Source organism: Pan troglodytes, chromosome 8, assembly GCF_028858775.2.
Source record: "Pan troglodytes isolate AG18354 chromosome 8, NHGRI_mPanTro3-v2.0_pri, whole genome shotgun sequence".
Lineage (NCBI taxonomy): Eukaryota > Metazoa > Chordata > Mammalia > Primates > Hominidae > Pan > Pan troglodytes.
The window spans coordinates 130,407,108-130,430,645 of NC_072406.2; the positions used below are offsets into that span (position 1 = coordinate 130,407,108).

A 23,538-nucleotide genomic window follows, 5' to 3' on the forward strand; every position below is an offset into this window, starting at 1 on the left:
TGGCTGGGTACAGCTGAGCCTGGAGTCCCTTCCTGTTAGAGCGCCCTGAGCAACATATATCATACTCTTCTTATCCAGATGAAATTGCACTTAGAGCACCAAAGGCAGCCTGAAAGAACACAAATCTGAAAGGGGCAACCAAAAGCAGTGTTTCTCTAGCTGTACAGGAACAGTATTAGAGGTGTGGGTGGTGATAACAGCAACAATAAAGTAATAATTATACTTAGCTGCAATTGACCATGTTTTATTGCTGAATTGTCACAACAGCCCTGACCAAGTAGTTATTATTGCCCTCCCTTACAGAACAATGACCCAAAAAATTACCCAAGATCAGACTAGTGAGTAGAACCAGTATAGAAACCTAGTTATCTGCGTATTCCATCCTCCGGGCAGCACACTACTGCCATCTCCTTTATCTTAAATGTGTGTGGGAGTGAGAGAGCTAACGTTACATGTGGCTTTAAATTTTTGAGCCCCAGTCCCTGGAACTAACCCATCTACTTTCCTTGAATCTCTTCCTAGACAGGCCCCCTGAGCCAGACAGGAAATCCACTGGTATTTAAAAAGATAGGTTGTGTGCATGGTACATGACAGGCTAGCAGTAACTCCCTTCATCCTGATTTTCCACCCTCTTTCTGGGTACCTCAGTGTCCTCTTGTTGTAAAAGTCATTAGGTATGTTTAAAATCCGAATGCAATGTGTATCTGAATAAAGATGCTTATTCGCTCCTACCAGTTACTTTGCATTTTTATGTGTCAGAAAGTGTTCCTTGCACAAACAGGTGTTATTTCCACGTACTTTTGCTCAGGTTCTTTGGATACCATGATCTTAGCTATCTACAAAGCTGACCAGGGCTAGAACTCCATTTTACCACCTCTGACATCCACTCTTTGCCAATAGAGAAACTTGCTTCAGGACAAGATCTAGCTTGGAGCAGGTCGTAGCAGAGGACAGACATTTTACAATGTACAGAGATTATTGTTACGTCCACATTATTATTTTTGGCACTAGGAAACATGAGGACCAGTGATGAAATGTCTGGGGAAGAGGTTTCAGTCAACTGTCACTATCTTCGGCATCCACCCAAGAGTGATCTAACCTTTGCAAAGCCTTCACTGATTTGGGAACCTCAAATGCGTTTTCATTGTTAGGTTGCACCGTTAATTCTCTGTTGCATTACCTATCCTGTTTAAAAAAGTAAATTAAAACAATCTAAGAAGGCAGATAATGTTTAATGGAAAAGGGCAGCGATGGACTAATGGTTGCCTAGCAACCACTAGACATTGTTTTGCTGCTTCACTCTAGAGAAGCCAAAATGGCGGCTGTAATCCTTCTCTGGCCCCCTGGACAGTGTACGTGTGAGTGACGGTTCCCTCTGGGCCCACATCATTTTCTTGTCTTGGGCAGCAGATCATTCCTTTTTCAGCTTCCAAATGGGGAAAACTGTCTGCCTGATTCTTGAGTATGCTAATGCCTACACTTTCATCTTCTCAGAAAATGTATGGCTGAACTTTTCAGGTTCTTCCTTTGGGCTGTACTGCTTAAGTGTTTTCATACCACTCTCCATTTCCTGCTTTGAGCTGCCCTTCCTGTCAATCAATTACCAACCCTGCTTCTGTATTTTTTTTGAGGTCAAGCTAGGTACTTGACATGATTTGGTTTTGGAAAACCTCCTCCTTTCTGCTTCCAGAAGGTTCTTTTTTTTTTTTTTGAGACAGGGTCAAGCTGGACTGCAGTGGTGCGATCACGGCTCACTGCAGCCTCGACCTCTTGGGTTTAAGTAATCCTCCCACCTTAGCCTCCCGAGTAGCTGGGGGACTACAGGGGTGTACCACCACATATGGCTAATTTTTTATTTTTTGTAGTGATGAAGTCCTGCTGTTGCTCAGGCTAGTCTTGAACTCCTAGGCTCAAGCAGCTCTCCCTCCTCGGCCTCCCAAAGTGCTAGGATTACAGGAGTCGGCGACCACACTTGGCCCAGAAAGGTCTTGAGTGCTCATTCCCTAAGGCCAAGGAAAGCTTGACAATTATTGGACAACTGGGTTTTCTCACAACTAGAGAATGGAAGAGAAGAGAAATATGGTTACAAAAAGTACATGTGGAATCTTCAGAATTACAAGCATGATCAATAAGACTGAATGAACCTATTTTTACTAACAATTTTTCCATTAGCATGTCTTGAAAACCACAATTCTGCTATAAATAGGAATCTAAAATACTTGAATTGCTTTAATCCTTTGCTATCCCTAAATCACAAGTAGATTGGAAGTGGGTCTTGTGTGGCCTTGATTATAGAGGAACAAAGTAGCAACTGTATTGAGGACCATCCATGACAGCTTGCTGATTTGGGGGAGATGAGTGGGATGTGATTTCTTGGCCATCTTAATGGGCTGGACACCCTAGAATGGAAGTGTTTAAGCAGGGTCCTCTAGAAGGAAAAGTTCAGGTGGTCTCTGAACCACGGAAATCGTGTGCAAAATGCAGTGCTTATGTTCACATGTCCATCTTTCTAGAGAGAGGGTCTGTAGCCCCCAGCAACTGAAAAACCAGTGGCACAGAGGGAGGTGAGGAAATGAGGAGCTTTGGGAAAACTTGGCTTTCAAAAAAATGTACTGAGGATGATTTAATGCAGAAATATCTTGAAAGAAAAGATGAAAGGACGTATTACTTCTTTTGTTCACTCAAGCCAATTAAATCAACAAATATTTACTGAACACCCACCATGTATGAGTCATTGAGAAATATCCTAGGAATACAGTCATGAAAATTGAATGGCCCATTAAATCATGGTGGTGTAGCCTAGGGCACTGATTAACATTGGCTGAACACATATTAATGTGCTAGGACTATTATGCACATTAATAAAATCATCAAAAACCACCACATAAACTTCAAAGCAGTATATATCATATTAAATCTCTAAGTATATATCCACTGAGAGCTGTCTGACTCTGAAGCCAGTCCTTTAGTCACCCACCTATAGGAGCTTAGCCCTGGGGAATTCTTTGGGCAGAATCCAGGGACATACTGAGTTGGGGTTTGGTGGTTCCAAGGAAAGCAGCTTCCACCTGAAAGGAAGTACAGTACTGGGGCCTTACTTCCCTAAAGACCCAGGGAGGGAGAGAAAGTGCTCTGCTTGTATCCTAAGCACAAAAGCAATACAGCAACACCAGTAATGGTAACTGAGTGCTTACTGCATGCCAGACCCGTGCTAAGCTCTCTCCATGCACTATCTTAATGTTCACAACCTCAAAAAGTAAGCATTATTAACAACAGCACTTTACAAATAGAAATTTGTTGAGGCTCAGAGTTGCCATAGCTGGTGAGCATCCACAGCCTACATTCAAACACAAGTTTCATTCCAAAGCTTTGCTTTCCTGCTGCTGTATGTCTTTTGTGTCATCTTCGCATATTTAACCTCCTTGGCTCAACTGGGAACTCTCTGAAGGCTAGGGCCATCAATTACATTTTTGTTTCTTCCAGAAAATTGGCACGTAATGTGGAGTAATAACAACATTAGTACTAACAAACACTTACACACTTTCACAGAATTGTCAAGGACTACGAAGGGTCTGAGATTTCACCCTACTTGCAAGTTAGCAAGTCAGTTGGCCAGTTTTACAAATGCTGATAGAAGACACTAGACTTTCAGTTCAGACATTTACTCACAACAGAAATAGCCATCAGCATTTTTGCATTGATTCCTACAGTATGACAGTAAGAGGGCCAAAAGACACCTGTATACTGCATGACTTTCATTCAAGAACAGGAACTCTGAGTTAGGAAACCGAATCTTTTGTAATGGGAGTAAGCATGTCTGTTCTTTGCTCTAGAGTGAGACACTATCTCAATCTTCCAAGGATGTTATATACAAACATCCTTGCAAAGATAGTTTGGAACAAAAGGGTACTTAGTGCCTTGCTTCCAAGACATGTAGAAATGCAAGAATTGTCCAGAGAATTGTCTCCCAACAAGTATATTGTTTGCTGTGTGTGAGAATCTATTCTCAGCACTTTCATATTCATTAGTTCCTTTAATCCTCACATCTCTATAAGATAGCTACTATTATTATCTCCATTTCTCAGGAGAACCCAAGGTACAGAGAGATTAAGTAGCCTGCCGGAGGTTACACAGCCTGTAAGTAGCAGAACTGGGATTCAAATCTGGCTTGCTTCATAGTCCAGGGTGTAGCAGTTTCACTATTCTAACATTTGCTGGCATCAGCAACACACCTGCCTCCGCCCTTTTTCTCCATAGTTTATCACCATATGAGAGTCCAGTGGTTCTCACACTTCAATGTCCCATCAGAAGATACAAGGTCTTGCTACCACAGTTGAATTCACGTCTGGCCTGGCGCCTGAGCACTTGCATCTCTATATTTCCTAGGTGATGTTGTGTGACACTGCAGAGTCTGCTTATTATGTCTTTCCCTCTAGGATATGAGCTCCATGAAGATCCAGCTGCTTTGTTCAGAGTGGCATCCTCAGTGCCTGCTGTAGTGCCAGACACATCACAAGCCTTCAGTGCACATTTATTGAAAGAATGAGAAAAGGAAATGCAGGAAGAAGGATCCATTTCTTCCAGATTCTGTTATCTGACCTTAACCTTGGAAAATCCTCTAGTGCCATCCTGGCAGTTAAGGCCCTTGAGCAGCCCTCTCTGCCACAGGCTACGGAGGTAAAGGAAGCAGCAAAACAAATCTTGAAAAAGGCAGCTTGCTCCTGATGGAGCTGCATGAGTTACAAGGTTTTTAACTGCAAGAATTGTTGGAGCCACTTCTGGTAATATATGAATTTCATAAAAATGTTTTCTAAGGTGCACAGAAACATCTGAGGACTTTAATTAAGCCCTCCACCATCGGGAATGGAACTTTTATGTACATGGACTTTGGATTTTCTTTTTCTCTTTTTGAGCACTGCTGGCAAGGAAGCAAGTACCAAGCGAGGATTCCAATTGAGTTCTTTGACACGGAACCTTTCTTTTCCTTTTTTGGAAAATGGAAGTAATGTACTAGTACAGGCAGTCTGTTTGGGAATATGAGCGTTTATATTAATGGCATTAAACTCAGTATTTATACCACAAGGCACCTCCTTCCCTATGGTTTGTGATAAGACATGTGCAAGTTGCACTGACTTGCTTTCCTCTTTCCCATCCCAGACTCCCCGTGTAAGAAGCGGGTGCTGCTCCAAGACAATGAGTCTTCTTTGTATGCACTAATTACAGAGGAGCTTTTTAAAATGTGGAATCCCAGGCCCTGCCCCCAGAGAGGGACCCTGGAGTTTACATTTTTAACAAGTGATTCTGCTTGCAGGTGGGCATGGATCCCACTTCAAGAACCACTGGAATGGGGTAGGGAAGAGGCAAAGGCCTGGCCTGCGTTCTAACATCAGCCCTTTTATGCTAGATGAATGGCTGTAGAGTTCTCTTAAACTTCCCAGCACCTTGATTTCCTCATCTAAAAAACAAGTATAATGTGTCTTTGGCTTTCTTAGAGGAATAGTGCAAGAGCACTGTATGGAAAGAGTAATGAAAGAAGAATTTCAGATTTTTCAATCTGCTAGACATTTATACGTATGTAGAACCAAGATGTCTCTCCAAGGCAAGGAACATATATAACAATGAATCCTCAAAGTGTTTTTAAAAAATTTACAGAACAATAACAGTACTTCTAAGGCTTATATTCTCAGTCATGATTATTTATTAAATAGTTTAACTGGAAGGACCAGGTATGTATCCTCCACCCCTTCCATCCATCCCTCCTTTCATCCCATGTAAAATGCTGGCCTGCAGTGACTGACTGACGGACAGACTGATACCAGGTTTAAAAGCCAGCTCCAGCCAGGCGCGGTGGCTCATGCCTGTAATCCCAGCACTTTGGGAGGCTGAGGTGGGCGGATCACAAGGTCAAGAGATTGAGACCACCTTGGCCAACATAGTGAAACCCTGTCTCTACTAAAAATACAAAAATTAGCTGGGCGTGGTGGTGCATGCCTGTAGTCCCACCTACTCGGGAGGCTGAGGCAGGAGAATTGCTTGAACCTGGGAAGCAGAGGTTGCAGTGAGCTGAGATCACACCACTGCACTCTAGCCTGGCGACAGAGCAAGATTCCGTCTCAAAAAGAAAAAAAAAAAAAAAAAAAAGAAAGAAAAAAAACAGCTCCTTTGCCACAAGCAGAGTTCACAGAGCCCTCTCCCCCCAGCACAAGGCCAAGGCTTTACCCCTTTCAGGCATTCCCCTTCCTCATGGGCTTTGCTCCCTCCAAATGTTTCCTGAAGTGCATACTTTTACAAATCACCTCCACAAGAGATCTGAGGCACTGTTTCTAGGAAATCCAACCTAAGATTGCAATTGCACCATCTATTGCAATTCTGGTCTGGATGTCTGATTTGGCCAAGATCACCGGTGCCATCTGATGCTAACTCCAACAGCCACCTCTCCACCATTATCTTGCCTGACAGCTCAGCGGCATTTGTTCCTGTTGACATGCCACCTTTCAAGACCTCTTTCCTCGACCTATTTCTGCAACCTCCCTCCCTTCTGACCTCCAGGTTGCTACATACAAGTGTCCATTTGACATTTCCATGGCATTCCACAGGTACCATGACACAACAAGTATAAATATGACCTACTTTACTAAATACTAAATGTCTAACTCTATATTACTAAACTACTAATATAACATTACTCTTTAAAAGCCTGCTCTCTGACTACCTTCTTCATCCCACATCACCATCCATAGACACCCAACTCTTCCCCGCACAAGTCCAATCTCCCCAGCATCTCTCAAAGTTGTGTGTGAGTTGGTTCTGGCCAGCTCTTTTCAACGCCATCTCTTTCTGCTGCTCTACTTCCCTGTTCTCATTCTCTCCCCGGCCCCTGCTGAAGTCCTTGCTGTACCTCAAATGTGTCACGCCGTTCCTTCTACCTAGGATGCACTCGCCTCTACTCGCCTACCTGGTAAAGTCCCAACAGCCCTTTATGGCATAATAAGCACCGCCTTTGCCTCACTGACTGAGCATGCAATGCTCTTTCAGCAGGTATCACACTGTGACACCACACCCACTACACGGTAATATGAACAGCTACTTTGACTCAGCTCTGTCAACACACCCAAGTAAAAATGACTCCATCAACTCACAAATAGTAGTTTGTGCTACTCAACATCAGCAAAATGTAAAGTTACTACATCGTATGTGATTGAGGCAATGTGGCAGATACTGCAAGCTATTTACTAAAATTTCTTTCCTCCCAGTCTATATTTTCCAGCTTCCCTTGTGGTTAGTGTGATGAAGTAAGGAAGTCTGAGCCAGTGCAAAGTGAGAACTAATGTGTTCCACTTCCAGGCCAGGCCCGTAACTTCCCGCCAGTGCTCTTCCATGCTTTTTTCCCTTCCAGCTGACTGGCATGGAGGGGACATCCAGGATTACTAGGGAAAGAAGGCGGTGAGTCGCTGTCAGCCTGGGTCTCTGAATGACAGCCCGGAACAGAGCCCTCGCTGACAGCAAGCAACATTCTCCTTTGTCTCATGAACAAGAAATAAGCTTGTATTGTGCTTGAGTCATTATATTTTGGGGGGCATATTTGTAGTAGTAGGAAGCATTACCCTAACATGGGAAGGTACTGTGGCCCACCCAAGCTAAAATAAAGGACACGTTAATGCAGTCTAAGAAAACTTTAAGCTTAAAATCACCGAGTAATGTGCAGAACAAACATTTGCATTCATTCCTGAGTCAAACCCCACCAAGGTTCCTCATCTCCAGGGGAGACAGTCAGGACATCAATCCCACCCACTCTGATGTGAGCAAGTATGGATCAGTCACTAAGCTGATAAGCCACTGTAGCTGACTGCCTAGCTAGGAAATTCAGCAACCTGTACAGTAAGTATATACTCAGGTAACTAAAATTTTTAAGTCTACATTACTTCTTATATGTAGATTATGTCTTTGTATTCAGCAAAGAAAAACTCACTGATTTTCTAATAGCCCGCCTGAAAATCGAGTTGTTCAAAACATGGTTTACATATATTTCCTATTAGATTGTGCTTATTCATCCTTGCATCTGCAAGAGTTAGTTTATCTGACATACAGTAGGCGTTCAGGAAATGTTCCTTGGGCATTATGTAGGGAGAAATTCAAAGAAACGCAAAGCTGCATTGTTTCACTATTCCTTGTGACATTCATAATTACTTCTAGTATCACCCATCTTACAAACGAAAACACTTCTTATTGTGGGCAGTCATAATTGTATGCTATCCATCAAACAATAAAACCTTTATAGCTGAGACACATTCAGCCTGAAGATGAAGTGATATATTGACTTCTTGATCAAATGCCAGAACTTACAGATGAATATGAAACAGACATCAATAATTACAGCTTGCACTGTAGCTGTTGGTTCCTAAGGCTTTAAGTTCAATGAACAAGTAAAAACTGGACAGACACACCCTTCAGAAATTAGAGGTAGAAAAAGATTACCTCATTCCATACCTGTCACATAGCAGGCCCCCTGCAGCTATTCAGCAAGAGGCAGCCCAGGGTCCAGGAGGGGGTGTGGGCTGGAGCTGCCAGGATGGTGCCAGTGGGCAGGCATGGGGGAAACCTGGCAGGGGAGCACTTAGGAGCTGAGGTTTCTCTTGGGCACTACCCTCCCTTCCCCTTTCATTCCCTTGTATTCTGCTTTCTTGAGAAACCTGGTCTGGATATAAAAGCACATACTTAAATTCAATTTCTTAAAAATGTCATCTCACCTGGAAAACAAACTTTACTTGAATCTAAAAATGAGTTACTACTACTACTAATAAAAAGATATTCCTCAGCTAATTCTTGATTTTACATGCACATCTAAAAACATAGCATTCTGCATGGCATTTAATAAACTGTCTCCCAGAAGCCTATAGCTGTGTTCCAGGGATTAAGATCATGAAAGCCAATGTGGCAGGAAGCTACTCTGAAGCATCGCTGTATTTGAAGAAATTCCGGAAAGGGAACAGACACCTCCAGAATACTCACTATTGAGTAGGAGATAATAAAGAGACAACACACCTCATTTTAACAGTAGCACAAAATGGTTCAATGCCTTTCCAGGTTTCCTCGTGGCAATCTCCATTGGCCACATGCTGTCATGTCCTTTACTGAAGGCAAGAATCCCTTCCCAGGAAGTCTATGCTGATTACAGCAGTAACACTAGAAAATGTGTGTAGGTATTTTTTTCTTTTAAAGCAAGCAGTGTGGAGGGAGGATGAAATAATAAAGATTAAAGAATGCAGTTCTGCACATTTTATCAAAATCTACAGAGCTCCCCAACCTCAAAAACGAAAAATGGACCTTATTGTCTCAGTATCCTACAAAGGCCAAGAATATATATTGATAAACTTATTCTAACACATATTCTACTTTCTAGCATAAAGTCACCCACTAATTTAAATTTGAAAACCTAGATACTCTGAGTACCTCATAATAAAAATCACTTGAGATGCACTGCCGTGGGTTTACACAGCCTTCAACTTTTCAAAGTATTTTTCGACCCGTCACCATGCTAGAAGGCACTGATGTCACAAATACCAATCTACATTTGGTTCTGGAAAAAGATTTTCATGTACATATTTTGTCCAAATATTACTATTTGTTTCATGAAAGTCAGAGCTAAGACTTTAGTAGAGTGTAAATTTTAAGCCAATGAATAAACAGTTGGCAGGAAAAAATATTAAATTGACATGCAAAGCATTTGTTGCTCTGCCAGATACTAAAAATAAAAGCAACTTCTGCCAAAATGGAAAACTTGGATTCAGTTGGTTCTGGATTAGACTAGGTTTCACTAACTTCAAAATGAGATCTGACATAACATCGGCTTGCCTCCTCAAACTTTATCATCTCTTAAAAAATAATGTACAACTCTCATTTTGTTTAAACAACAACCTCATACAATATGTTTTATATTTAGCAAGACACACATTTCTTAAAAAGTAATGTCTTAACAAAAATTTGGACATTTTATAAATTATATCTTCATTTTTTGAGAATTAAATTCAAACTTGTCTTATTAAAGTTATTAATAAGCTAAAAGATATTTTAGACAAAAGGTATAAAGAAAATCAGAAGATTTTAATGTGAGTTCTAAGTTGTGACTTAAAAGTTCAGATAACATTTTATTCCTATCCTTAGCCTGCTGCTCCCTTATCTGTCAGCCTAAAAAAATAAGTGTTTAAAATATGGAGTTTGAGATTTATGATCAGTTGCAGAAACCTGTTTACGTACTGATTTACAGTCTTGGCTGAGGTATTTAACTCTGTCATCAGAACTAATTATAGCAAACCTAAGATTATATATTCAATCTCTCCTTTCGGTGAAAGACATAGAATGTTCTGCTGAAAATCAGAAACATCCTGAGGGCTCCCAAACAAGAATGCACTGCCAACTTCCCCTTCTCAGAACCAGTGCTGTAAAGCTCAAAATTACTGTTCTTTAGTAAGATGTTTTAGCCTAAAGTACTTAAATAGTAAATCATAGTTACATTAATGCCATACCAACGGCCTGAAACATATTAATCTCAGTTAACAATAACTGACATTTACATTACTGATCTAACTCAGGCATTCTGGTGGTAGTAAATGCACATATTGAAGTTTTAGGAACCAAAGTTATTACTGATCCAAAAAGAATCCTTATTTTGCTGTGACTAGAATGGAGTGGACAAATGACTACATCCTTTGAGCAGCATGCGTACTCAAGGAATAATGTTTCTAGGAGTAAAATACCTAATTCCTATTAGAAAGGATAAAATAAAACTGCTCTCAAATGACATGTCAGCAGGGCCAATCCAAGACAACCTGTCCCCACAAATCTTCCCTCCAACCCCTTCTTCTGCTATACATAACGTTTTAGAGCTTTCCACAACCCATGCCCAGAAAGGAGTGACGACTTGGGAGAAGTGGCTTCCTTTATTAGATGAGCCCCCGCTACACTTAATTCTGCTGAAATGCCTGCCTTCCGCATAGTTAAAATGTTCCCATCTACATGAGAACCCCGAGGGGATGCTGAGGGGACAACTGCGGGCACTGGAGCAGGCTGAAGAAGGGCTTCCTTGGCTGGACAGGATCCCAAGTCAGACCCTACAGGAGGCCACTCTGGCAAGGCCTCAGTATGGGAAGTGCAACATGCCTGCAGGGGTCACTAAATGCTCTAAGGAGTAGAAACAGAAAAAAAAAAAAAAAAGAGACTGAAGTCAAAGGGAAATGCCCATATCGGGGCCCCAAGTGTGAGAATATCTATACCACTCGCCTGCTCAAAAATAACATTTTTAGGATCTCAGACAAAACCACTGGATTGTATAGTGAATATTTCCCCCATAATGGATTTTTAGAGGAAAGGTTTCTATACTAAAAGTCTGTATTTACCTAATTTAGCAGTTTGAAATGAATATTGTACGTAAGTTTTACATGATCACATCTGTAAAATGGAACAAGGGATATTAAATCATAAAATAAGACTTTCCAACACTTGGTCTGGATACTGAATTAGTATGACACATAATATTCTAAAACTTTGCTTTCTCTATGCTGGCTTTTCCCAACTAAATGAAAGCAAGATATGATTTTTGGATGCTTAAATAGTAGCTAGGTATTCTCTTATTCCAGAACTTAGAAAAAAAAAGCCATTAAATGTGCCACCATAAATAAAATTTTGTTACTATTTTAAGTCTAAAAATAACAGTAATATAATCATGATTCATTTTACATGTTTCTGAATTTATATTATCAACCCAGAGAAAGTTTATATCAGACAGGTAGGAAACCTCTGACAACGACAGAAGAGGTGAACTGACGAAAACCATGCTGAGTGGTTCTTTACCTCTGCTGGGCACTGAGCAGGGAGGTGCCGACACACCTGGTCTTGTTCACCTGCTTGTTTTATGATTTTCCGGAGCCCCTTTCCTGTGAGAACCAGGAAATGTACATCTAATGAAAACGATTTCCCACGTTACCAATCCTCTCTTTCTGCTCATTAATTCATTCAATCTTTTAAGGAGGAATGAGGAATGGGAGGAAAACCAAACAAATCAGTTCTTAGAAGGTTCAAAGTTATATTATCTTGAGTTATAATTGTCTGTTTAATACAATTACACCATTTTCTCTTCTAAGAACCATCTCATAATTTAAAGAATGACATGGCTGAGAAAAATACTTAGGAAAACATTTTTAGGCATTGCTGAATTTAAATCATCTTCCAAATACTACATTCTGCTCCTTTCTTTATTGTAATAGTTTATCTGAAAGTACACAAAAATTAACAAATTGCTTTTACTATGCAATTCTGAAATATCAAGTCTGCCTCCAATTAAAAAAAACAGTAACTACTTTTATAACATTAAGGTCAAGTCATTTGTAAAGATAATATCAACTGAGACTTTTTGGCACTTACGACTAATCCATTATAAACAACTGTCAGTCTTAAAAACACAGTTCCAGTAAACGTGTAGTTACACTGGGTACAGATAAGAAAATACAAGGGCAGCATGGTAGCTCATGCCTGTACTCCCAGAACTTTGGGAGGCAGAGGCAGGTGAATCATATGAGGCCAGGAGTTCAAGACCAGCCTGACCAACACAGCAAAACTCTGTCTCTACTAAAAATACAAAAAAAAAAAAAAAAAAATTAGCCGGGTGTGGTGGCATTTGCCCATAATCCCAGCTACTCAGGAGGCTGAGGCATGAGAATCACTTGAACCCAGGAAGCAGTGGTTGCAGTGAGCCAAGATCGTGCTACTGCACTCTAGCCTGGGTGACAGAGCAAGCGAGGCTCTGTCTCAAAAAAAAAAAAAAAAAAAAAAAAAAGAAAGTACGAGAAGCTCACTGGCTGTGCTAAACCAAATGAATGGAAAGCACCAAAAGTGATTTTATACCGAGGGTCCATCCATACAAATAAACAAAATCCTATCCTCTTCTTTCTATATTTTTTTCTTACATTTCTTATACAAATAACAGAATGCTTCATTTTATTGACTTCAATAGGACAAAGTCCTTAAAGAAAGACTGAAAAGAGCTGATAATCAAAATCCCAAATTTTATGCTTATTTTTGTTTTAGTGCTATCAATTTTCTGACATATTAACATAGGCAGGAAAACATTCTCAGTAAATTGAGCATTTGAGTCTACAAATGTCTTGAAGCACTCTGGCAAGTTACATGTATCCCATGTTGCTTTTGGTTTCCCATCTCTTCTTTGCTTCAAACCTAAAATGAAGAACATACAAATCTCAATTTATTTCTTAAAAAAAAAATACTTTGCTGAACATGTTTACTTAGAGACCAACGCAAAACAAACAAAAATTTTTCACATACTCCAATGATTACAAAATAAACATTAAACAGGATGAAGAAATGCCTCTATATTTATAATCTGATAAACATTCAATGAAGAAAAAAATGTAAAATGAGTAACAGTTATATACGAACTAGATCACAAAATGTATTAGCAGAATTTCTATGAAGTCAGGAGATTTACTACTAAAAATCTTAAGTAAACTCACCCCCATGCAAGTTTCTTCTTTTTTCGGGCAGCCTGTGAATTTTCAACCTCCTTTTTGGCTTTTACAAAGTTGTGGCAGGCAACTGCTTTGGCAATTTTTACACCAAGCTAAGAATTACAAAGGAGAAAAAAAAAAGTGAAAATAAATATTCCAGCTAATACAGTAATTACACTTATACAAATAATTGAGAACTTGTGGGTAAGAAAGCCATGTCTAGAAATTAGAAATTCTATGTTCATTCCCTCTCAAAGTATAATGAATACAAAGATAGGACCCATATCTCCCGTGACTCCCAATAGACCCTTTACCCTAGTTATACCAGTCTCCTGGATGGAAATCCTTCTCAAACTGAGGCCCCTCGAGGGTCCACAAAGGTAGTAATGAGGATCTTCAAGCTATTTCAGCATTGCAGTAGGCTGAACAGGAATTTACCCCTGATAAGGCTACAGACACTGACAGAGACATCAAGTTTCTTTGCTCTGGGCTAGAATTACAGCAACTCAGTATGGTCACACCAGTTATCTCATGCTGATCAGAAGCTCTGATTGGCAGTCACAGATGTGATTAATAAAACATGGGAAAGCTAATTACTACTTCATAAATGCACTTTGTATGGTGGGTAACAGCTTTTAATTCACTGAGAGAAAAAAGAATATCAGGGGTGCTAAGGTGAAAAGGCTGAGCACCAGGACCACAGTACTTAAGTGTCCCCTGTGCAGGGCCCTCTGTGTGTGCCCCCCTTACACCCACCTGCCAGTCCTACAAGATCCATTCACCGTGAAATCCCCCCATCCCAGAAGTCTTCTTTAACTCAACCTAAAACAGTCCTTGTTTCTCCAGCCGTCCAGCTTTCAGTTTTACACTCTGCCCTGCACGGCGCTCTGGCTGCAGAGCTGTTCCAGCAAGCATCTCCAGGATAAGCATTGTGATGGTATCTTCTACTTTTAGTGTGCTCTTAGTTTTAAAATGCCCACCAATGCGGACAGCTCAAGAGTATCCATTAAGAACCCAGATTAAACAATAAAAACGAAGTACCTCTTTGGTGTTTCTTGCCTTTTCTATCCCTTGTACTCACCTGATGCATATTAGTAGACAGGCAGACTTGCAAAAAAGAAGAAATGACCTAGAAGCCACTCTAAAGTCAACAGGTTAAGGCCTAAGTTCTAGGGATCTGCTTGCCAATAGTGAGGCATGGCAGGAGGTTAAGAGCACACGTGTAAGGAAAGAAGCAAACTTAGGAGAGCAAGGTTTGGCACGCTTGACATGTCTTTCAGCTTAATCTTGGAGAACAGTTTCCTTTAGGATGAAATCGACAAGTAGTAATCAAGCACTGTCTGTAGTTTATAAATGAGGGCAAAAATAGATTTGATTTTTCAGTACAGTTAAGAACATATATATAAAGAACGTAGACAAATGGAAGGAAGCTGACAATTGAACTACGGTGCCGTATTGGTCAACATCAACAGGAAAGGCGCCGAAGAAAGGATGATCCATTGTAAAGGAGACCAACCTCGGTGTCTTCCCAAAACTCAAACCCATATTTAGCAGTGCTCCTGTCGTCCTCCTCTTTTTCAAAGGAATAACATTCATTCAACAAATTTTACAAAGGCATAAATGCATAATTTTGCCAGGCACTGTTCTAGGTGCTGGAGGTAGAGCATTGAGTGAAACAGGTTGTTTTCAAACTGTGGGGCTGGGGAGAAGGAGTTGGCAGTTACATTTGACTGCTTTAGTATTGGCTTTGTTCTTTTGGTTCTCTTTTCAAAATTTCCAGTTCTTTATTGTAGAAAAGTTCACGTAAGTCAACCAAATAAAAAAGGTTAAGAATCAAAAGCCTGTATCATCATCATCCCAGGAGAAAATGAAACTCTGGAAGGAGGCTGTGGCATAATTTATCATTAAGATGAAGTTCCTATCCACTGAAAAACTATCCATTTGTCATACATGTAAAAAAAAAAAATCAAGTTAACACCTATCAACTAGCTGGGCTAGTCAACCTTGCAGTATCCAACAAATATCCAAATCTCACTAGCTAACTTCTATTTCTTGTCTCATTTTAAGTCCCTGTGGATGGGCAGGACTCTCCTCTAACCTGTGATGCCAGCATCTCAACATGTGGCTTTCAGGACTATTATGGCAGAACAAGAGCTGGAGGGCCTCACAATGGCTCTTCGATGCTTTAGTTCGGCAGTGACACAAATCATTTCTGCTCAGAGCCCACTGGTCAGAACTACTCACGTGGCTCCGAAACAAGGGGGCTGGGAAATGTGGAGGTACAGCAGGCTATGAAGGGAGCAGTAAATATACCTAATAAACTCTCTTCTGCTGTAAATCATAGCTGGCTACTTGTGTTTAAGATGTATATAGGTCTCTCCACATTCAAGTGGACAATTCAGTCTCTTTCCTCTTCCCCGTCGCCAAAACGTAAAACAGAAAAATCTATATTTTTTCCATTAACTCCATTCCTATCAAATGCAAATTCAGTTTTGCCAAAACCACCCACCAAAAATGACCCACTCAGCTAGCTTCTCTTATATTTCAACTGAGACTATACTGTAAGAAACAAAAATGATCTGAACCATATTTGCCATGCACCATTAACAATGTGAGAAAATTATTTTTTAAAACTGTTGTCAATTAAGACATAGCTTATATTTTTCTCATTGGAATTTCCCAACATGGCTGTCCTGGTTAGGACAGCCAAACCAAGCCAAAGAGCAGCTCCCTATGTCTGGGCATGCAGTCATCTGAATTCAATAGATTCTTCACCTCGACATGTCATGTACTCTAAGAATGTAAAAGCTTTTAGTGCTCCAGCAATGCTAAGGCCAAATCCAGCACAACTAGCATCACAGTAAATCCTTAACAGCATATGTTCCTTAATACAGTATATGCTTGTTAAAAATAATTCATTACAACATATTAATAAGCAGCCATTCACATGAGAGGGCTCCATCATTTTGTGAGCTTAATAAATATAATAAACAACTAGGTACATAGGCAACACTTTCAAACAGACCTGATCCTATAAAAGGTATATTTTCTAACTGTATTTTACCTTGGCTTAGGTTAAATAAAATGTTCTTCAGCTGATAAAACACTAAACAAACCTGGTCTATGTATTTTCTACAGAAAGAAATCTTTTAGCTTGTAATGATGAAAACTCATAGCCTTTTTGTGTCCTTCATATAATTAAAATGAATGTGTCTCACTTATTTCTGTGGAGAAAGAAAAAAATCTGAAAATATAAAAGGATAATAAAACCTTCTATGAAAGAGGCAGTTGAGAAGAAACGCAGTTTCCCAGTCAAGATGACTAACCTGGGTTCCAGAATATAAAAGAATATCGTGCTGTGCTGCAGTATTACAAACAAATAAAATAGGCCGAAAAGAATCCCCCTTCCACTTCCATAAAAAGAAAAATGCATCTTCATGCTCAATGTAAACATCACAAAAGCTTGGTCAATGGTTTAATATTTAAAAAATGGTTTTGGGTCATCAGATAACTATAGCAACACAACGTGGAAAGAAATTTTTTTAAATGAATAAAATATATACAAAATTTCTTGTACGTGTAGCCAAAGTATCAGCATTTTCCATATAGAACATCCAATATTTTGCTGCATTTTAATTAAGGTGTCTAAACATTATCACAAAGAACTGCAAATTGGTCAGAGCATGCAGTAAGGAAAATTAAGCTCTAAAGGCTTTTTATCACCATATTTCAGGAACCAAGGGTGTAAAATGTTCTAATTTGGGATATATTAAAAGCCATAAAAGGTCTTTCAAAAAGATTAATGGTACTTTGCTTGGATTTAAGATAAGGGCTTTAGCTGGTTGGAAAAGCAGGGCCCTGGCTGGACCCTTGAGGCATTCATCTTTACAGCCACTTGGAAGATTTGTAAAAGCGTCTGCATAACCTCAAGCAAATGCACGGCAACATTTTTTTAATTCCTTTCAATTTTACAGGTTTAGCGTGTGTAAATCATATTGGGTTGTAAAATAGATATAATGGCACATCCTTGTAACACAGTACAGATTTTTAAAAGACAAACTTCAAAATAAAGTTAGTTTTTCTTGCAAAATCTTGTCATTATAAAGTTTGCTGATAATCATTTGAAGTATCTGATTCAAACCGCTTAATCTAGCATAACTGTAAATTTCTTATCTGTTTCAGAGTATATTTTACTCATCTCAAAATTACTAGCTTGTAACAGATTTATAAAGTTTTCCTCCCTTTTGAACACTTTCAAGGCACTTATTTAAAAATACCAATTATCATACTTTAACTTTTTATGGAATAATAGGTCTCTATGAAAAATATTTATACCATTCTCTTTTGTTCTTTAATTAAATGAAAACAGATGTTTTCTGAAGTAAAGCAGAACCATTACTGGAGTACTTAAAGTGTTAAGGTCTTTAATTTTTATATCAGTTTGGTCGACAATTCTTGATTGTCTTTACTCAAGCTCAACATTAATGTCAAGCAAGTTACCTAGGAGACGAAAGAGATCAAAGAGACAAAAACCCCTCCAATGTCTGATTAATCAAGCCTGCAAACAGCTTATTTCTTTTAGCCTGCATGCAAGTATGAAAATGAGATTCTGGGAGCCGAACATTGTGCAGATTTGTTCATTCTTATCAGAACAAAGCCAGCGGCAGCTTATTTCATGGATCATTGGCACTGTCATCAGTGCTACACAGAACGGGTGACAGCTCCTCATTTTGAGGCTTGAACAAAATTAGCAAAAAGTCGGCACAAATTAGCCTCTCATCTTTTTAGTAATATGACATTATTCATTTACTTTTTATCCAATTTTTAATTTTTTCCTTGTCAGCTATCCCTTTCTAGTGTCTCTTGCATGGCATCATAAAATGCCTTCCAAAAAACAAGCAAAGAAATAGCCAAAGTTGAAATAACATACAAAGTTCAAGAAGCAAATAAGAAAAAGCACTTCCAATGACTGGTAACACTGTGTTTTTAAAAAATAACTTTCGAAACTCTGCATTAATATTGATTTTTAAAAAACAGCTCAGAATGCCTTGCAGTGAAGGAGTTTTAAGAAACTGGTGGTATATTTCAACAAAGAATATAATGTGACCAATGTGTTTCACTCAAACCACAATTTAATATGGCATGTGCTCTAGTAAATTCAAGACATCTACATTTGAACTGGTACCTTTCCCTCCATGGTCACACCTGAGATGCCAAAGCCCTGGTGAAGCAAATAAGCTAGACCATATCCAGTCACTTAACTCCTTCTTTAAATCAAATCATTTTCTGTCCTAATAAATAACCTAACTTCACTGTCATCTTAAAATGTGCATGCACAGGTTTGCATATGTTTGCACGTTTGTATACTACATATATCTATATGTATGTACGATCGTATACACAGCTATCATTTATTTTTATACCTACAACTCCTATCACTTTATTTCAAAGCATAACCCAACAAATCCTGTTCTTAAAACACATCAAATAGATATATATACAAATATCTTTTATATGTGTATATCCACATATCATTCATATATGTGTGTATATGTGCATATATGATTCATATACTCTGATTTCATAGTGAAATCATTTACATAACACCTGTTTTAATGATGACTATTAAGGCTTCAAATTATATGTGGATTACAGTATTCCAAAGGAGGGAGAAGATGATGTTCTACTGTTGAAATTACTCCTGGATACAGACGTTTATATTCAAGCAACTTATGCCATTCATAAGGGGAAAAAAGCATTAAAAAATTAACCATAAGCTGTTAGATGCTTTACACAGCCCCCATAAGAAAGACAGTTTTTTAAAGAACTGTAGTACTGTTTTCAGCAATTTCTTTATCTCTGTTCTTCTAAGTAAGAAAGCCTATTAACAAGCTTTGAACTTAAAATCACATTTACAATAATGTGCCACCAACAGTTTTATAAGCTAATTAGAAAAAGATTAATTAATGACTGGCTGCTAATAAAATGGCAATCATGAAGAAAGAAACCAAGGGTGCTAAGCTTCAACTACCACCAATTAAGAGCTAATTACAAACAAATTATATATGTGTTTTGCTGTGGGCTTTAATTTACTAAAATGGTTTTAATTAAAAGAGAAAACATGCTGATTAATTGAACTGCAGAAAAAATCTACAGTATAAACTGTGCTTTGTCTGTCTCTTTAATTAGACTTGTAACATCTGAAATCTTTTTTTAAGGTTAGTTAAAAGCACAGATAAACATAATTAAAAGAGAGCATAAGGAACACCATTTGAGGTGATCACCCAATCATACCCCAAAGGTTAAAAGAAAACATCCTCAATGTAATGAGATTTGAATAAGCACACCTAAAAACCTGAGAGAAAAAAAACCATCACTGAACACCAGCCTTATTTTTCTGATGTTAAAATGCTGCAATGTCACGGCTGTGCACAATTTTGTATGGGAACAAACATATCTTTAAACTAGATGTACAGAAATTCATCCAGGCCCTCTCTTACTTGGGAAGTCACAGCTTATTTTCCATACATTGTGCCAATTGTTGATCTACATGTAATAACTGAATTACCTGTAAGAACTAAGGAGAACAAGGCTTTAAAGAATTAAAATAGCCCTTTAAAAGCCCCCCAGATAATGTGCGGAATACAAAATGATACACAGAGTAACTTTTAAATTAAAAAGCACTGAAAGATGACCAAAGTTAATGAATGAGAGCGAGTTCTAGATGATCCTCAACAGACACACATACCCTTCCCAAAGGCAGAGTTCCCACATTCCCTAGGTGCTGAATTAGCTCCTGATCAACACAAGCCTATTTGGTGAAAGGTTTTTTCCCTCCCCAGTGTCCTATATTCTTTCTCATTGCTGATTAGTGAAATACACCAAAAAGAAAATGGTCTACTATATTCTTTCTCATTGCTGATCAGTGAAATATACCAAAAAGAAAATGGTCTCCTAAACTCTACTGCTTTACTGGAAAGAGTAATAATAAACAAGGAAACAAAAGAAAAAGTAAGGGACAGAAGGCACAGTAATAAAATTTGAAAGAGAGACATAAAATATATTTTGCCAGACTGCAGACATTAGATGACTCTGTATGAAATAATCATTTAAACAAAAAACAACCATTTGCTTTTACAGCAAAACCTACATTATATTCGTCATACACATCCCTGATACTAGCAATGAAATAAATTCCTTTCCATAAAAATAAAATATTCAAATGGAGATATTAAATTTAAACCCTTAAAATATATATAAATAATACTTAATGCATTTTTTACTATGTTTACCCAATCTTCAGTGGCTAGAAATCACAATTAAGACAACAGAAAAGATCTGCAACCTTTCCACAGGGTCACAGGTTCCAGTGGCAAATTGTTAGAACAGCTAACTGGAATACACCGTTCAGCTTCGTATCTGAGCAAACCGGTTTACCTCAGAAACGTGGCTGTCAAGACATTTCTACACAAAGTATTCACAAAAACAGAAAACGATTTTGTTTTCTGGATTACAGAATAAAGATCTGCTTCACTATAATATTGTCTTTCAATTCAGTTTTTTTCAGTTATTTTTTTGATGCAAACATAATGGCCCTGACTAGAAGTAACTTTAAACTTAGGTTTGAGAACATCTCTAGTTCAAAATTTAAGCAAATGTTTTGAACTCCAGATACAATAACACTCCAGGTACTCTGATCAAAATTGTATTATTTGGGAAGGGCTCTTTTTTTTTTTTCCAGGGGGAGGGGACTTCAAGTTCCTTTTCCATCAAGATAACAGCACTTACATCTACATAAAACTAATAACTGAAATGAAAAGGAAGAATTGTAGTCAAACCCTTTCTCAAGGAAACCAAAAGCTAACAATAAACTGACTGGAAAAGTCCTGAATACTAGAGCAAGTGCTACAGCATCCACAGCACTTTTGAGAAAGGACTACTTCTCAGATGTTAATATAAAATGAAAAATCTGTCTCCTCAAATGTACATATAAAGTCCTCTTCTAGGAGAATGCCTTTAGATGTTCTCCACAATTGCTTTACAGAGCTTAGGCTACAAATTAACAGTCTGCCCAAATTTAGAAAGCATTTAATTCACTTAGTTATAAATTACAACTCAATCAATTCAAACTTTATTTTTTTAATGGCCATTCCTACCTTCTTGAAATATTGACAAACTATTACTACTTCAACATTATTAACTTTACCTGTATTTTGAAATCCAAAAATCTAAGCAGTCTACTTCATTTATAATAAAATTAAAATTCAATTTCTGGCACAATTCATTCTGCCAATACAACACTTACATCTATAAAGAGGGTACCATTAAAATGAGATATATTTATCCTTTCTACTTTTGATACACCGTGGTTATATTCTCAATAATATTAAGCTCAACAGCACTAAGGGCTGAAGTAATTGCCTTAGTTCCTTTTTTATAAGTTCAAAAAACAAGCTTTCAAATATGAAAAATTTTATCGTATCATGACTCTAAATCAAAGGGTTTTAGATTCAGCAAAGATGGCAGCGCATTATAACCACAGGATCTGAGATGTAAATATTATACTGAATGCCTTGCAAATCATCAAAAACCAATATGATTACTCTTTGTAGCTTGTGCAAAACTGTTATAATGTTACAACATGAAGTTCTGGTGTTTTCAAGGAGTCAGGTTTTACTCTGCCTTCAAAGACCATCCTGTTTCAGCTACTTACAGAAAAAGCATAATCTTTAAGGGCATAAAAAAGCTCAAATGAAATTCATAGGCAACCTCTCTTTCCCCATTCATTTCTGCCATCACACTATATAGGTATAACTGAAATCAACCTAAGCAATAGGTATGATGCTTTGGATGGCAGAAACTCACTGTTCTGCTGCCAAACCAAGTTGGTTTTTATCTATAGCAGGCTAACATGAAGATGCCTAGAGAGAAATCCCCTTTTATGTGAGGTTCAATCTAAGTAATCGGTAGTAAGCAGTTACTACTTTAACATTATTAACTTACCTGTATTTTAAAATCCAAAAATTTAAGCACTCTATTTATAATAAAAAATTAATTTATTAAATAAAATAAAAACTTTATTTATTAAATAAAATAAAAAATTTATTTTTATTAAAATTTTTAGTTAAATCTGCTTCCTTCGTTAAATCTAGACTTTAGCACTTAATCTTAAAATATTTGTTTCTATCGTTTTCTATAAATTGGTATGATTTAAACAAACATAATGTATAAGAAAAGAAAGTACCAAAGCATGGCATTTTCAATGATCATTATCAATGAATGGAATGTACATCAAACCAAGTCTGAGTTTAACAAGCCACAAATACACTCAAATACTTGAATGTGTATTTTATACACATACACACACACACATATTTCAAATTAGAACAGTTTCATCAGTATGACACAAACCCAAGTATATGTTTCTACTTCATCTCTCCCCCAAGACTTTTAACAAAGTATTTAATCAACAGGAGGGACAGTCTCAATCACACTACATGACAAAACCAAAGACGACAGCATAATCTAGGCTTCAAACATGTGAACGTGACTGAGACATCCCCCCAAACCAGATTCTACACATCTTAATGCCATCATTAATTTAAGGGAATATGATTCTGGAAAACTATGTTCTTGCTGTATCACAACAGGAGCACACTAACAGTCTTATTTTGGAATACCGTTTTTTGTGTGTGTGTGTGTGTGGTTTTTTTTTTTAAGAACTGTTTTCAAGGCCTATTCTCAGACATGGTTCTACTTTTGGCTTCATTTTTCTCAATACTGATGCTGCCCCATTGGTTTCATAGGTTTATAAATGTTAAACATCAAAAATTAGTTTCACTTATTATGGTTGGAAAAGGCTTTAAGAACTCTGGGATCTGTGCCTCTGAGCAAAGGCTTTATCAGCAGGTCCCAGTCACTGCTGCTTGAAAAAAGGAAACGGTACTGATGAAAAACCAATATACCTGATATCCAAAAGGACACCTATCATGCACATATACATTTAATTCATAAAGGGCTT

The 23,538-nt window shown here is 38.1% G+C and overlaps 1 protein-coding gene and 1 long non-coding RNA gene across 6 annotated transcripts in view; both read right to left on the reverse strand.

Annotated features, from left to right (window-relative positions):
- Positions 1–217: 217 nt before the first annotated feature.
- LOC134807211 (uncharacterized) lies at positions 218–11,930 on the reverse strand. The gene is made up of 2 exons (XR_010147028.1): positions 11,848–11,930; positions 218–2,054 (listed from the first exon to the last, which is right to left on the reverse strand). It is a non-coding gene; the product is annotated as an uncharacterized LOC134807211 (long non-coding RNA).
- A 300-nt stretch (positions 11,931–12,230) lies between these two features.
- FAM204A (family with sequence similarity 204 member A) overlaps positions 12,231–23,538 on the reverse strand; it is a 32,433-nt gene continuing 21,125 nt past the window's right edge. For all 5 annotated transcript variants that reach the window (XR_010147027.1, XR_001706863.4, XM_063782171.1 and 2 more), the window contains 2 exons: positions 13,524–13,630; positions 12,231–13,227 (listed from right to left, as the gene is read on the reverse strand). Coding sequence is in view for 3 of the 5 variants with exons in the window: in XM_063782171.1 (XP_063638241.1) it covers positions 13,176–13,227; positions 13,524–13,630 (159 nt within the window). In the remaining 2 variants the exon portion in view is untranslated. The remainder of the gene's footprint in view (positions 13,228–13,523; positions 13,631–23,538) is intronic.